The 15,410-nt window shown below is 46.8% G+C and overlaps 1 protein-coding gene across 1 annotated transcript in view; it reads left to right on the top strand.

The window, feature by feature from the left end:
• LOC141273396 (alpha-2-macroglobulin-like) overlaps window positions 1-15,410 on the top strand; it is a 155,210-nt gene that overhangs the window by 102,322 nt on the left and 37,478 nt on the right. Inside the window, exons 31-32 of the mRNA XM_073685164.1 lie at window positions 1,869-1,996; window positions 2,222-2,312. Coding sequence (XP_073541265.1) covers window positions 1,869-1,996; window positions 2,222-2,312 — 219 coding nt within the window. The remainder of the gene's footprint in view (window positions 1-1,868; window positions 1,997-2,221; window positions 2,313-15,410) is intronic.

The raw sequence follows: 15,410 nt of genomic DNA, 5'->3' as shown, positions 1-15,410 counted from the left end.
ATATAAACCATAGCAGACAGTCTCTGGACTGATTACAGCTCTGATCCATTTCTCTTGTTGTGCTACTTTGTTTATCCTATTTTATTCTGACCTCGGCTTGTATTTTGACTACCCGCTTTCTCAACAATTTCAACCCTGGCTTGACCTCTTAGTATTGACCCTGCATGACGACCCTTCTTGCTGCCAGCTTGCTCCACTGGTCAGCAGCTTATTCCATAGCCCAATCCCAAGGTCCCTTGTGTAAATCCAGATCCCTGTACAGGGATTAAAAAATGAAGAACTGGGCAACCCCTGGGATCTTGTAAATAAAGTGGATTGCAGTTAGCCTGTTGGTGGAAACCCTATTAACAGCTGCCATGCTGCCATGAACAGTGCGGATGACAAAAGGGTCATCTTGAGCTTTCAATAAAAAAAAAAATCCTAGTTGCTCTTGGTTTTCTTTCTGGATTATAACATGAGCCACATTTTCATCCCTCTATTTTTATTTCCCCATTGTAAAAGCATAATGAAAAATGCTAATTTAAAGTAAGGAAATAAATGTCTAAAGTATAGGAAACAATTCTGAGATTTATAAAATTGTATTATCATTGAGATTAATTTATATTTGACCATACAATTTAGGGCAATTTGTATGTCTAATGTGAAATCATATAAAATACAACAAATAAGTAAAATATTTAAAGTGATTTGTAAAAAATAGGGAAATCTATTTTTTTTTCTTTATACTTTAAGGTATTTATTGTAATTATTTGCTATACCAACTTATATACTGTCACTTTTTCTCAAGAAATTAACCAGGAGTGATTAATAACATCTATAACCATACAAACTCTATTCAGATAAAAGCACTCCTCTGACCTGGCAGTCACGTGACAATACAAGGAAGGCCTTCCCAATTTTTTTGCTGCTGTTTTCACAAAATTGTGGGAAAAATGAGTGGACCCTTACTGCATTTTTGTTTTCACCAATGCCAATTTCAGTGGACAACTACAATATTGCAAAGACCAGGACCACACTAAATGCATCTAATAGTAGGAAGTCCAGAGAGGAGCTTCCTCCCTCAGCTCCTTATGGTTTTAAAGGGAATCTATCAGCAGATTTTTATTTATTTAATCTGAGAGCAGCATAAAGTGCGGTAAAGACCCTGATTCCAGCAGTGTGTCAATTACTTAGCTGCATGTTGTGGTTTTAATAAAATCACTTTTTTATTAGAAGGAGATTATCACTGGAGGACTAGTGGTCTTGTGCCATGTAGTCCTCATGCTCTATTTAACCCCACTCCTACTACTGATTAGCAGCTTTCTGTCAATATACAGTGTACATAGAAAGCTGGCAATCAGTGGTGGGGGCTGGGTTATACACAGCTCAGCATTCAGAGAACAGCTAGATCTGTACCAGCGAAGCTGTAGCAAGCAAACCAGTAAGTGATACATCCATGGAATCAGGTTCTTTTCTCCTACATCATGCTGCTTTCATATTACATAGCAAAAGTATAGTGACAGATTCCCTTTGTAGGTAAGCTAACAAAACATGCAATGGTATATGACACACCAATTCCCACTAAGCAAAGAACAACCATTACAGCATCTGTATGCTGTCTCCTATTCATCGTAGCATCAAATGTACAAATGTAGCAAAAGTTAAATTGACAATCTCTGCATTACATTCCTCGGTGTGCTAAAAGGTAACATGCCATTTGACAAACAATTGAAGGAGAACTCGTATTCTGTTTCTGTATCTTGGAAACATAATAACATAAGTGTCAAATTAATGTTTGCCTCATCTGTAGTCCTGCATTTTTCTACTATAAGGTACCATAGACCTATTCTCTTTTTTTAATGGGAAATTTCTTATCTCTTAACTCACAGGCTGTATTGAGATACAATATTCCTCCTCCAAAAAGAGCAGCCACCTTCTCATTTAGTGTATCGCCAAATCCTCGAAGAAGATGTCTAGGGGATCCTTTGACAACATTTGAACTTCGCATCACTGTCAGGTGAGTTTTTTTTATTTTTTCATTTTTTTTTTTTTTATTTACTCTTTCACACCATTTATGATAACTATTATTTATAACCAATGAGCTAATCGATAAAAACCCATAATGATGGCAAACTGAAAAAAAAATGATTCTGTCAATATTACATTGAACAATATGGAATGTAACCTAAAATGAATCTATGAATATATATGTCCATTCTTGTTTTTTTTTTAATTCTTTCAGTTATACCGGTAGACGGGAGAAATCTAACATGGCCGTCATTGAAGTTAAGATGTTGTCTGGATACATTCCAATAAAGAGCACGATAAAGAAAGTGAGTCACGGGTAGTGTTGAGCCACCCCCGTAGTGTTCGAGTTCGGTTCGGTTCGTCGAACACCCGTGTGTTCGCCGAACTGTTCGTCGAACTGTTCGTCGAACACCTTCGAACACCGTTAAAACCAATGGCAGGCAAACAAAAACACATAGAAACACATAGAAAACACCTTCAAAGGTGTCCAAAAGCTGACAAACTGCTCAGAAGACACAACTAACACATGGAAAAGTGACAAGTACATATAGTCATGCGAAAAGAACAGAGGTGGAGGAGTAAAAGGAGGGGGAGACACAGATATAGGCATGTCAAGCCCTTCTAAAATCCAAAAAGTGAGAAGCCGACACGTTCAGTCCGCTCCTGCCCGTGCCACCTCCGTGTCGCCGGGTTTGTGCCAGAGCCGCGGTGAACCCTGACGGCCAGCCCCCCTCTCCCAATACTGGTGCCTGTCCGCTGGTGGGTCGAGCGAGCCCCCCTGTGGTGGAGGCAGCTCTAAGCTTTTGAATTTAAATTGTCTCTCTAATTTGAATGAATACACTTTAAATCCATTTACAAGGATCTATTGGAGGGCAAGTCTCATGCCAGCAGCCGCATAATTCCAGCTCCAGTAGCGTCCACTAAAGCTGCTGCTTTTATAAGGATCGAGCTCGGCTGTCCACCGCAAGGCATCCTACTGCCAGTCCCAGCCCCTATGCCTTGGGGTGCCTCCTGATGCTCTTCACTGAGTATCCCGTGGTCCCGAAGCATTTCGTTTGAAAAAATTAAGTGTCCAAACTACAGGTGGTGTAGCTTGCTTAACAGCCGGGATAATCCTCTGACTAGCAGACACTGCTACTAGGCACAAAGTATTTCCTGGGCTAGATGCAGTTAAAAATTTGTAATTAGATACTCTCGTTGGATGCTGAGAAAGCATTCCATAGAGTCTCCTGGCACGCCATATATGATTCTCTTAAAAAGCTTGGGGTAGGGGTCTAGGGCAGGGTTCCCCAACTCCAGTCCTCAAGGCCCACCAACAGGACATGTTTTCAGGATTTCCTTAGTATTGCCCAGGTGATGGGATTATTGCCTGTGCAGGTGATGTAATTAACACCTGGCCAAAAGTAAGGAAATCCAGAAAACATGATCTGTTGGTGGGCGTTGAGGACTGGAGTTGGGGAACACTGGTCTAGGGAACCCTTTTATAGCCAAAATCACGGCCCTGTATCGCAATACGTCACCTAGGCTGAAGATAAATGGAACTGTAGCACCCTGAGGGCTTGGTTGCTACAGAGGTATTGCACCTCACCCAGAGGTGTGATATCTCAATCTCAGGTAAGGATGGAGTGTGGATCAGGACCCGACACCTGCATGCATTACACCACATTGCCGTGGGGCAGGGCGACCAATGAGATTCCATCCAGTCCAACTTTTCCTTTGCCTGGCCCTCACAGGGTATCAAATACTTAGGAATTCCTATTCATAGAGACCTCTCCCATCTATGTTATCTTAATTTTGGGCCCTTTATTGAACAACTCCATACAGACCACGGTTGGCAAGTTAGAACTGTAAGATTCACTACGTGAACCACTGGTGTTTTGTGGAAAAGCACATGTACACTGTGTTCCAAATTATTATGCAAAAAGTGTTTAGGAGTGATAAGGGAAGAATTTGTTTGTTTGTCAGTTAAACTCATTGATGGTGATGTGTGTCAGGGCTCTTTATATCACTGTAAGCAATTGCAAACACCTATGCTAATTAGTTTGACAGGTGTGTCCAATGAAAGGCAAGACTACTTAAGAAGGCTGTCTCACATTATTAAGCAGCCTACATTTTCTGCCAAAATGGGAAAGAAAAAGGATGTGTCGGCTGCTGAGAAGCAACAAATTGTGGAGTGTTTAGGTCAAGGCATGACTACAATCAACATTGTGCGATGATCAGGATGAAGTGTCTTGGCAATCAAGAAGTATGTAGCTGATTCACAGTACACACGTGTGCGTGCTGATAAGGGCAAATTGAGGACTCTTTCCTACAGGCAATTACGTCAGGTTAAAAGAGCAGCGGCAAAAAAGCCTTGTCATAGCAGCAGACAAGTTTTTGAAGCTGCTGGTGCCTCCAACGTCCCCCGAACAACAAGATGCAAGGTCCTTCAGAGGTTTGCAGCTGTGCAAACGCCATCCTGTCGACCTCCTCTATCCACTTCACACAAGCAGAAACGGCTCCAGTGGGCCAAACATTACATGAAGACTGATTTCTAAACTGTTTTGTTCACGGATGAGTGCCGTGCAGCGCTCGATGGTCCAGATGGATGGAGTGGAGGATGGCTGGTTGATGGACACCCCACGCAAACATGGTTATAGCGCCCACAAGGAGGAGGTGGAGTAATGTTTTGGGCTGGAATCATGGGGAGAGAGATTGTCGGCCCCTTTAGGATCCCTGAAGGGGTAAAGATGAACTCCATAATGTATGTGGATTTTCTCAAACAGCACTTCCTGCCATGGTTCAAGAAGAAGAACAGTGTATTCCACAGCAAGATCATTTTTTATGCATGATAATGCACCATCTCATGCTGCACATAAAACATCTGCATCTCTGGCTGATATGGGCATAAAAGGGGACAAACTTATGGTGTGACCCCCATGCTCCCCTGACCTCTACCCCATTCAGAACCTCTGGAGCATCATCAAAATGAGTGTCTATGATGGCGGGAGGCAGTTCACATCTAAGCAACAGCTCTGGGAGGGTATTCTGTCCTCATGCAAAACAATTGAAGCAGAAACCATCCAAAACCTGACAAATTCAATGGACGAGAGAGTTCGGAAGCTCCTTTCGAACAAGGGGTCCTATGTGAAAATGTAACATCACCTAGAATAAAGTTTTGAGTTGAAAACTGTTTGATTTCAGTTTCTAATAACCTGCTAATGCTTATAATTTCAAAAATGACCATTTTTTGGTCTTTATTAAAATGAAAAGGTTGATCGAAAAGTTTGGGGGATCTAAGAGTGTGGCAACCCAGTAGTCATGATTACTTCGAATTCTGACAACATGAGGGTCATCTTGCAGGTAGTGCAGCAAGAAGGCACTTATGTGTCTTGCGCATCTCGGAGCCCCAAAATTATTTTCCGGGCTAGATGCAGCTAAAAATTATTATTAATTTTAAATCTGGTGGAGCTTAGTATAGATGGCCTAATATGATCAGTGCTGCACACTGCTACAAAGCCCAAATTATTTTCCAGCCAAGATACAGATAAACATGATTAGTAATTTTAAATCTGGTGGAGCTTATTATAGATGGCCTAATAGAATCAGTGCTGCACACTGCTACAAAGCCCAAATTATTTTCCAGCCAAGATACAGATAAACATGATTAGTAATTTGAAAGCTTAAAACGGTTGGTGAGGTGATTTTAACCAATCATCAAGCTTTTACTCTCCCCAGGATGACACAGGGGTAGAAAAGTCGTTTCGGATCCATGATTTGTTCATCTTTATGAACGTGAGTCTGTCTACATTATCAGTGGAGAGCCGCGTGCGCTTATCTGTCAGCACACCACCAGCAGAGCTGAACACACGTTCAGACAAAACGCTGGCTGCGGGGCATGACAAGATCTCCAAGGCGTAAGTGGCTAGCTCCGGCCATTTATCCAGATTGGAAGCCCAAAAAGAGCAAGGGTCCAGTGACACAGTCATTGCTTCAATCTTTACGTGGAGATACTCCTGTACCATCGTCTCTAGGCGTTGACTATGTGTCAGACTTCTTGTCTCCTGTGGCCTTGCAAAGGATGGGCTAAAAAAGTGGTGAAATGATTCCGCAAAATTGATGTTACCAGCAGATACTGTGGTTCTGTTACGGTTTGAGTGCTGAGCACTCGACGGTCCCACGGTTGGCAAGTTGGAACTGTGAGATTCACTACGTGCACCACTGGTGTTTTGTGGAAAAGCACATGTAAGATTCTGCAACAGTCTCTGCTGATACTCCTGCATGCGTGCATCCCTTTCTATGGCAGGAATAATTTCTGCAAATTTACTTTTGTACCACGGATCTAACAGTGTGGCAACCCAGTAGTCAGGATTATTTCTAATTCTCACAATTCGAGGGTCATGTTGCAGGTAGTGCAGCAAGAAGGCACTCATGTGTGTTGCGCATCCAGGAGCACCAAATCCCTGTTGTCTTGGTGGCGAGGTAACAATCATGCTTCCTTCCTCTGTCCTCTCCCCCCAACCTCGCACAACAGAAATGTGATCAAGGTCTCCCTCATCTGATGAGTCTTCCATCAGTTCTTCCTCCACTTCTTCCTGGGCTCCTGCACCTTCCTCACTAGTTTGGCTGCTACCATGCGCCCTGGTAAAACCATCTCCCCCACCCTCACATGCCTGCCGCCTTGGTGCTGCCGACCGTCTGGACCTTGCAGATGTTAGCCCTTCCGCATACAACTCCTCCTCCTCTACTTCCTCCACTTCCTCTTGTGCCACCACCTGACTCCAAATTCTGTTTAACATGTGCTCCAGCATGTAAATCACCGGAATAGTCATGCTGATAATGGCATCGTCAGCACTAAACATCTTCGTCGCCATTTCAAAACTGTGCAGAAGGGTGCATAGGTCCCTGATCTGAGACCATTCCTCCAGCGTAATTTGCCCCACCTCTGGATCTCGTTGGCCCAGGCTATACGTCAGAACGTATTGCACCAGGGCTTGTCGGTGCTGCCACAGTCGCTGCAACATGTGCAGAGTTGAATTCCACCGGGTAGGCACATCGCATTTTAGCCGGTGAAGTGGCAGGCCCAACGACTTCTGTAGAGATGTAAGTCGCTGAGCTGCGGGATGCGAACGGCGGAAGTGAGCACACAGCGACCGTGCCCTCTGCAGAAGGCCATCTAGTCCGGGATAGTGGGCTAAAAATTGCTGGACAACCAGGTTCAACACGTGAGCCATACAAGGCACGTGTGTGACATTGCCCCGGCGAAGGGCCGCACCCAGGTTTGCAACATTGTCGCACACGGCCTTCCCTGGTTTCAGGTCCAGTGGAGACAACCATTCATGAAATTGGTTCTCCAGAGCTGACCACAACTCCTCAGCTGTGTGACTCACATTTCCCAGACATTTCAAAGTAAAAACCGCCTGATGACGTTGAGCCCTACTGCCAGCATAGTAAGGAGGTGTGCAGGATCCCTTCTGCGCAGTTAGAAAGCTTGTGGCATGACCAGACAGGCTTTGGGTGCAGGTGGAGGACCGAGAGGAGGTTGAGGAGGCAGAAGCAGTGGAGGAACTTTGACATAAAGAGGATTAACGCACAACTCGTGGGGACGGCAAGACTTGGACAGCAGCCCCTTGTCCTGCTGTCTCCATAGTTACCCAGTGCCCAGTCAGCGACATGTAACGCCCCTGTCCATGCCTACTCGTCCAAGTGTCTGTGGTGAAATGCACCCTGTCACACACAGAGTTTCTCAAAGAAGCGGTGATGTTGTGTGCGACATGCTGGTGAAGCGCAGGCACACCTTTCTTTGAGAAATAGTGCCAACTGGGCATCATGTACTGGGGCACTGCGACGGACATAAGGTCTCGAAAATCCTCTGTGTCCACCAGGCGGAAAGGCAGCATTTCTGTAGCCAAGAGCTTGCAGATGGTGAAATTCAACCTCTTAGCTTTCTCATGGCTAGGAGGAAATGGTCTTTTACTTGTCCACATCTGAGGGACCGAGGGCTGGCTATTGTGCTTAGACGAGGTTGATAAGGGTGTCCCCGGCAAACTGCAGGTCTGTGAGGAAGATGCAGGCGGACATGTTAGGTTGCCTTGATCCAAAGGTGGTGCTATCGATGTCGGACAGCGCTCAACACCAGCTGGTGTTACCACCTCCAAAGAAAATGATGACCTGCCAATCACGCTGGCTGTTGCGGGTAAAGAGGTGGCAGGTCTGCGCCCCAAAACAGGTGTGACTGCTGTCCCCCCAGTCACAGAGGATGAAGAGGCCGCGGATGCGCAAGATATGGCAGACGGTGGTTGGCCCGGCCGGCTAGGCCGCATTGTAGCACAGTGAGCTTCCCACTGCAACTTATGCTTCATGTCCATGTGCCGGTTCATGCATGAAGTACTCAAACTATGTATTTTTTGGCCTCTACTTAGCTTTTGCTGACAAATGTTACAGATAACACGAGTTGGGTCATCTTAATCGCTCTGACAAAATGCCCAGGCTATGCAAGGCTTAGCACTAGTGTTGAGCCACCCCCGTAGTGTTCGAGTTCGGTTCGGTTCGTCGAACACCCGTGTGTTCGCCGAACTGTTCGTCGAACTGTTCGTCGAACACCTTCGAACACCGTTAAAACCAATGGCAGGCAAACAAAAACACATAGAAACACATAGAAAACACCTTCAAAGGTGTCCAAAAGCTGACAAACTGCTCAGAAGACACAACTAACACATGGAAAAGTGACAAGTACATATAGTCATGCGAAAAGAAAAGAGGTGGAGGAGTAAAAGGAGGGGGAGACACAGATATAGGCATGTCATGCCCTTCTAAAATCCAAAAAGTGAGAAGCCGACACGTTCAGTCCGCTCCTGCCCGTGCCACCTCCGTGTCACCTGGTTTGTGCCAGAGCCGCGGTGAACCCTGACGGCCAGCCCCCCTCTCCCAATACTGGTGCCTGTCCGCTGGTGGGTCGAGCGAGCCCCCCTGTGGTGGAGGCAGTTCTAAGCTTTTTAATTTAAATTGTCTCTCTAATTTGAATAAATACACTTTAAATCCATTTACAAGGATCTATTGGAGGGCAAGTCTCATGCCAGCAGCCGCGTAATTCCAGCTCCAGTAGCGTCCACTAAAGCTGCTGCAGTTAAAAAGCTTTTATAAGGATCGAGCTCGGCTGTCCACCGCAAGGCATCCTACTGCCAGTCCGAGCCCCTATGCCTTGTGGTGCCTCCTGATGCTCTTCACTGAGTATCCCGTGGTCCCGAAGCATTTCCTTTGAAAAAATTAAGTGTCCAAACTACAGGTGATGTAGCTTGCTTAACAGCCGGGATAATCCGCTGACTAGCAGACCCTGCTACTAGGCACAAAGTATTTCCTGGGCTAGATGCAGTTAAAAATTTGTAATTAGATACTCTTGTTGGATGCTGAGAAAGCATTCCATAGAGTCTCCTGGCACGCCATATATGATTCTCTTAAAAAGCTTGGAGTAGGGGTCTAGGGGACCCTTTTATAGCCAAAATCACGGCCCTGTATCGCAATACGTCACCTAGGCTGAAGATAAATGGAACTGTAGCACCCTGAAGGCTCGGTTGCTACAGAGGTATTGCACCTACCCAGAGGTGTGATATCTCACTCTCAGGTAAGGATGTAGTGTGGATCAGGACCCGACACCTGCATGCATTACACCACATTGCCGTGGGGCAGGGCGACCAATATGCCCCTGAGATGGGCACGACAGTCCCTGTCCCTGGCTGGAGTGGGTGGAGGGAACACTGAGGAAGGGGAACCCTGTAGTGCAGGAGCAGGGAGGAAGCAGTTCCTGGGTGCATTGAGAAGGGAGTATAAAAGGTGGGCACCATCTTAGTTCAGTGCAGAGAAGTCTGAGCAGAAGTGGCAGGGAGCAGGGGCTCTGCATGAGCTCTGCTCCGGAGGCGGGCCTAGTAACAGAGGCCCAGGCCTGGAAGAAAGAGAAGGAAGGAAGAGGAGCGGAGAAGGCTCCAGGAATGAGGAACGAAGGGATCTCAGGGGTGCGGACGGGCGAGTCGCCACCGCACGCCCGAATCCACCTGCGTGGAGGGGTCAGGCCAAAGGGGGAGACCGGTCCCCGAAACTAGTGGAGGCAGGAAACGACCCTCAGCTAGAAACAGGAGGCTGTGACATTTTATGTGGCGCAGCCCCTCGCTACACCCGCTAGGAAGGCACCACATAGGGTCAGGGAAACTGGCGCCAAGTTTACCAAGAGGAGGCCCGAAGCAGCCGGACAGAAGGGTTGGTAAGAAAGGCCAGACAAAGGACACACAAAGGGGGTCCTGTGAAGCACTCCAAAGTTATCTGGGAGTTGTTTGAGCCCCTCACCTGGTGAGCACAGTATGACGTGGGCAGCCGTTACCTGCAGACGTGGTCTGGATAATAAGAACTGTGAGTAAAGGCCCTGGACTGCATCACTGACTCCGTGTCATTACTGCTGCTGCCCTGCACCATCACCCCCATCCTCCGCATACACTGCCCTGAGGCTATACTCCTCCCGTGGGGAGTTATGCTACGCTCTGCTGCACCCACAACACCAGCCTCAGCGGTCTGCCCTGGAGCGGCGGTTCACTCTGACCGCAATCCACGGGTGGCGTAGTCGGACATTTAAACATCAAAACCACATAAATAGTTCCGCCACTGGTTTGACCGCCCTGAGCCACGGAACCGGGTTGCCGCCACGGAGACTACAACCACCAGCATCCACCAAAAAGGGTCCGGCTCCGGGTGTCCCAAGGCCCAGGGGGCGCGTCAGAACATTTTCATCACCTTTCACAATCACCAATGGGACAAGGTAGGGATGTTCTCTGTCCCCTCTCTTATACATCCTAGTGACGGAGCACCTGCTCTCATCAATTCGCCATAACCCCAATATTAGGTGGATTGAGGTGGGAGGCACCGAGTACAAGTGCTCTCTATTTGCTGATGATGTCCTAGTATATATCACTCAATCACATATATCCATCCATGCTGTTATGGCTGAAATAGATCACTTTGTTACATGGTCAAATTTTAAAATCAATGCAGCGAAGTCTGAGGCCCTCGATGTCTCCCTCCCCAAATCCATATAGGATTTCATCCAGTCCAACTTTCCCTTTGCCTGGCCCTCACAGGGTATCAAATACTTAGGAATTCCTATTCATAGAGACCTCTCCCATCTATGTTATCTTAATTTTGGGCCCTTTATTGAACAACTCCATACAGACCACGGTTGGCAAGTTAGAACTGTAAGATTCACTACGTGAACCACTGGTGTTTTGTGGAAAAGCACATGTACACTGTGTTCCAAATTATTATGCAAAAAAGTGTTTAGGAGTGATAAGGGAAGAATTTGTTTGTTTGTCAGTTAAACTCATTGATGGTGATGTGTGTCAGGGCTCTTTATATCACTGTAAGCAATTGCAGACACCTGTGCTAATTAGTTTGGCAGGTGTGTCCAATGAAAGGCAAGACTACTTAAGAAGGCTGTCTCACATTATTAAGCAGCCTACATTTTCTGCCAAAATGGGAAAGCAAAAGGATGTTTCGGCTGCTGAGAAGCAACAAATTGTGGAGTGTTTAGGTCAAGGCATGACTACAATCAACATTGTGCGATGATCAGGATGAAGTGTCTTGACAATCAAGAAGTATGTAGCTGATTCACAGTACACACGTGTGCGTGCTGATAAGGGCAAATTGAGGACTCTTTCCTACAGGCAATTACGTCAGGTTGAAAGAGCAGCGGCAAAAAAGCCTTGTCATAGCAGCAGACAAGTTTTTGAGGCTGCTGGTGCCTCCAACGTCCCCCGAACAACAAGATGCAGGGTCCTTCAGAGGTTTGCAGCTGTGCATACGCCATCCTGTCGACCTCCTCTATCCACTTCACACAAGCAGAAACGGCTCCAGTGGGCCAAACATTACATGAAGACTGATTTCAAAACTGTTTTGTTCACGGATGAGTGCCGTGCAGCGCTCGATGGTCCAGATGGATGGAGTGGAGGATGGCTGGTTGATGGACACCCCACGCAAACACGGCTACAGCGCCAACAAGGAGGAGGTGGAGTAATGTTTTGGGCTGGAATCATGGGGAGAGAGATTGTCGGCCCCTTTAGGATCCCTGAAGGCGCTAAAGATGAACTCCATAATGTATGTGGATTTTCTCAAACAGCACTTCCTGCCATGGTTCAAGAAGAAGAACCGTGTATTTCACAGCAAGATCATTTTTCTGCATGATAATGCACCATCTCATGCTGCACATAAAACATCTGCATCTCTGGCTGATATGGGCATAAAAGGGGACAAACTTATGGTGTGACCCCCATGCTCCCCTGACCTCTACCCCATTCAGAACCTTTGGAGCATCATTAAAAGGAGTGTCTATGATGGCGGGAGGCAGTTCACATCTAAGCAACAGCTCTGGGAGGGTATTCAGTCCTCATGCAAAACAATTGAAGCAGAAACCATCCAAAACCTGACAAATTCAATGGACGAGAGAGTTCAGAAGCTCCTTTCGAACAAGGGGTCCTATGTGAAAATGTAACATCACCTAGAATAAAGTTTTGAGTTGAAAACTGTTTGATTTCAGTTTCTAACAACCTGCTAATGCTTATAATTTCAAAAATGACCATTTTTTTGGTCTTTATTAAAATGAAAAGGTTGATCGAAAAGTTTGGGGGATCTAAGAGTGTGGCAACCCAGTAGTCATGATTACTTCGAATTCTGACAATATGAGGGTCATGCTGCAGGTAGTGCAGCAAGAAGGCGCTTATGTGTCTTGCGCATCTCGGAGCCCCAAAATTATTTTCCGGGCTAGATGCAGCTAAAAATTATTATTAATTTTAAATCTGGTGAAGCTTTAGTATAGATGGCCTAATAGGATCGGTGCTGCACACTGCTACAAAGCCCAAATTATTTTCCAGTCAAGATACAGATAAACATGATTAGTAATTTTAAATCTGGTGGAGCTTATTATAGATGGCCTAATAGAATCAGTGCTGCACACTGCTACAAAGCCCAAATTATTTTCCAGCCAAGATACAGATAAACATGATTAGTAATTTGAAAGCTTAAAACGGTTGGTAGGGTGATTTTAACCAATCATCAAGCTTTTACTCTCCCCAGGATGACACAGGGGTAGAAAAGTCGTTTCGGATCCATGATTTGTTCATCTTTATGAACGTGAGTCTGTCTACATTATCAGTGGAGAGCCGCGTGCGCTTATCTGTCAGCACACCACCAGCAGCTCTGAACACACGTTCAGACAGAACGCTGGCTGCGGGGCATGACAAGATCTCCAAGGCGTAAGTGGCTAGCTCCGGCCATTTATCCAGATTGGAAGCCCAAAAAGAGCAAGGGTCCAGTGACACAGTCGTGGCTTCAATGTTTACTTGGAGATACTCCTGTACCATCGTCTCTAGGCGTTGACTATATGTCAGACTTCTTGTCTCCTGTGGCCTTGCAAAGGATGGGCTAAAAAAGTGGTGAAATGATTCCGCAAAATTGATGTTACCAGCAGATACTGTGGTTCTGTTACGGTTTGAGTGCTGAACACTTGACGGTCCCACGGTTGGCAAGTTGGAACTGTGAGATTCACTACGTGCACCACTGATATTTTGTGGAAAAGCACATGTAAGATTCTGCAACAGTCTCTGCTGATACTCCTGCATGCGTGCATCCCTTTCTATGGCAGGAATAATTTCTGCAAATTTACTTTTGTACCGGGGATCTAACAGTGTGGCAACCCAGTAGTCAGGATTATTTCTAATTCTCACAATTCGAGGGTCATGTTGCAGGTAGTGCAGCAAGAAGGCACTCATGTGTGTTGCGCATCCAGGAGCACCAAGTCCCTATTGTGTTGGTGGCGAGGTAACAATCATGCTTCCTTCCTCTGTCCTCTCCCCCCAACCTCGCACAACAGAAATGTGATCAAGGTCTCCCTCATCTGATGAGTCTTCCATCAGTTCGTCCTCCACTTCTTCCTGGGCTCCTGCACCTTCCTCACTAGTTTGGCTGCTACCATGCACCCTGGTAAAACCATCTCCCCCACCCTCACATGCCTGCCGCCTTGGTGCTGCCGACCGTCTGGACCTTGCAGATGTTAGCCCTTCCGCATACAACTCCTCCTCCTCTACTTCCTCCACCTCCTCTTGTGCCACCACCTGACTCCGAATTCTGTTTAACATGTGCTCCAGCATGTAAATCACCGGAATAGTCATGCTGATAATGGCATCGTCAGCACTAAACATCTTCGTCGCCATTTCAAAACTGTGCAGAAGGGTGCATAGGTCCCTGATCTGAGACCACTCCTCCAGCGTGATTTGCCCCACCTCTGGATCTCGTTGGCCCAGGCTATACGTCAGAACGTATTGCACCAGGGCTTGTCGGTGCTGCCACAGTCGCTGCAACATGTGCAGAGTTGAATTCCACCGGGTAGGCACATCGCATTTTAGCCGGTGAAGTGGCAGGCCCAACGACTTCTGTAGAGATGTAAGTCGCTGAGCTGCGGGATGCGAACGGCGAAAGTGAGCACACAGCGACCGTGCCCTCTGCAGAAGGCCATCTAGTCTGGGATAGTGGGCTAAAAATTGCTGGACAACCAGGTTCAACACGTGAGCCATACAAGGCACGTGTGTGACATTGCCCCGGCGAAGGGCCGCACCCAGGTTTGCAGCATTGTCGCACACGGCCTTCCCTGGTTTCAGGTCCAGTGGAGACAACCATTCATGAAATTGGTTCTCCAGAGCGGAACACAACTCCTCAGCTGTGTGACTCACATTTCCCAGACATTTCAATGTAAAAACCGCCTGATGACGTTGAGCCCTACTGCCAGCATAGTAAGGAGGTGTGCAGGATCCCTTCTGCGCAGTTAGAAAGCTTGTGGCATGACCAGACAGGCTTTGGGTGCAGGTGGAAGACCGAGAGGAGGTTGAGGAGGCAGAAGCAGTGGAGGAACTTTGACATAAAGAGGATTGACGCACAACTCGTGGGGACGGCAAGACTTGGACAGCAGCCCCTTGTCCTGCTGTCACCATAGTTACCCAGTGCCCAGTCAGCGACATGTAACGCCCCTGTCCATGCCTACTCGTCCAAGTGTCTGTGGTGAAATGCACCCTGTCACACACAGAGTTTCTCAAAGAAGCGGTGATGTTGTGTGTGACATGCTGGTGGAGCGCAGGCACACCTTTCTTTGAGAAGTAGTGCCGACTGGGCATCTGGTACTGGGGCACTGCGACAGACATAAGGTCTCGAAAATCCTCTGTGTCCACCAGGCGGAAAGGCAGCATTTCTGTAGCCAAGAACTTGCAGATGGTGAAATTCAACCTCTTAGCTTTCTCATGGCTAGGAGGAAATGGTCTTTTACCTGTCCACATCTGAGGGACCGAGGGCTGGCTATTGTGCTTAGACGGGGTTGATAAGGGTGTCCCCGGCAAACTGCC

Source organism: Phyllobates terribilis, unplaced genomic scaffold, assembly GCF_046119375.1.
Source record: "Phyllobates terribilis strain yellow unplaced genomic scaffold, ASM4611937v1 Scaffold_5__5_contigs__length_657084704, whole genome shotgun sequence".
NCBI lineage: Eukaryota > Metazoa > Chordata > Amphibia > Anura > Dendrobatidae > Phyllobates > Phyllobates terribilis.
This window is presented reverse-complemented; position numbering and strand designations above follow the sequence as displayed.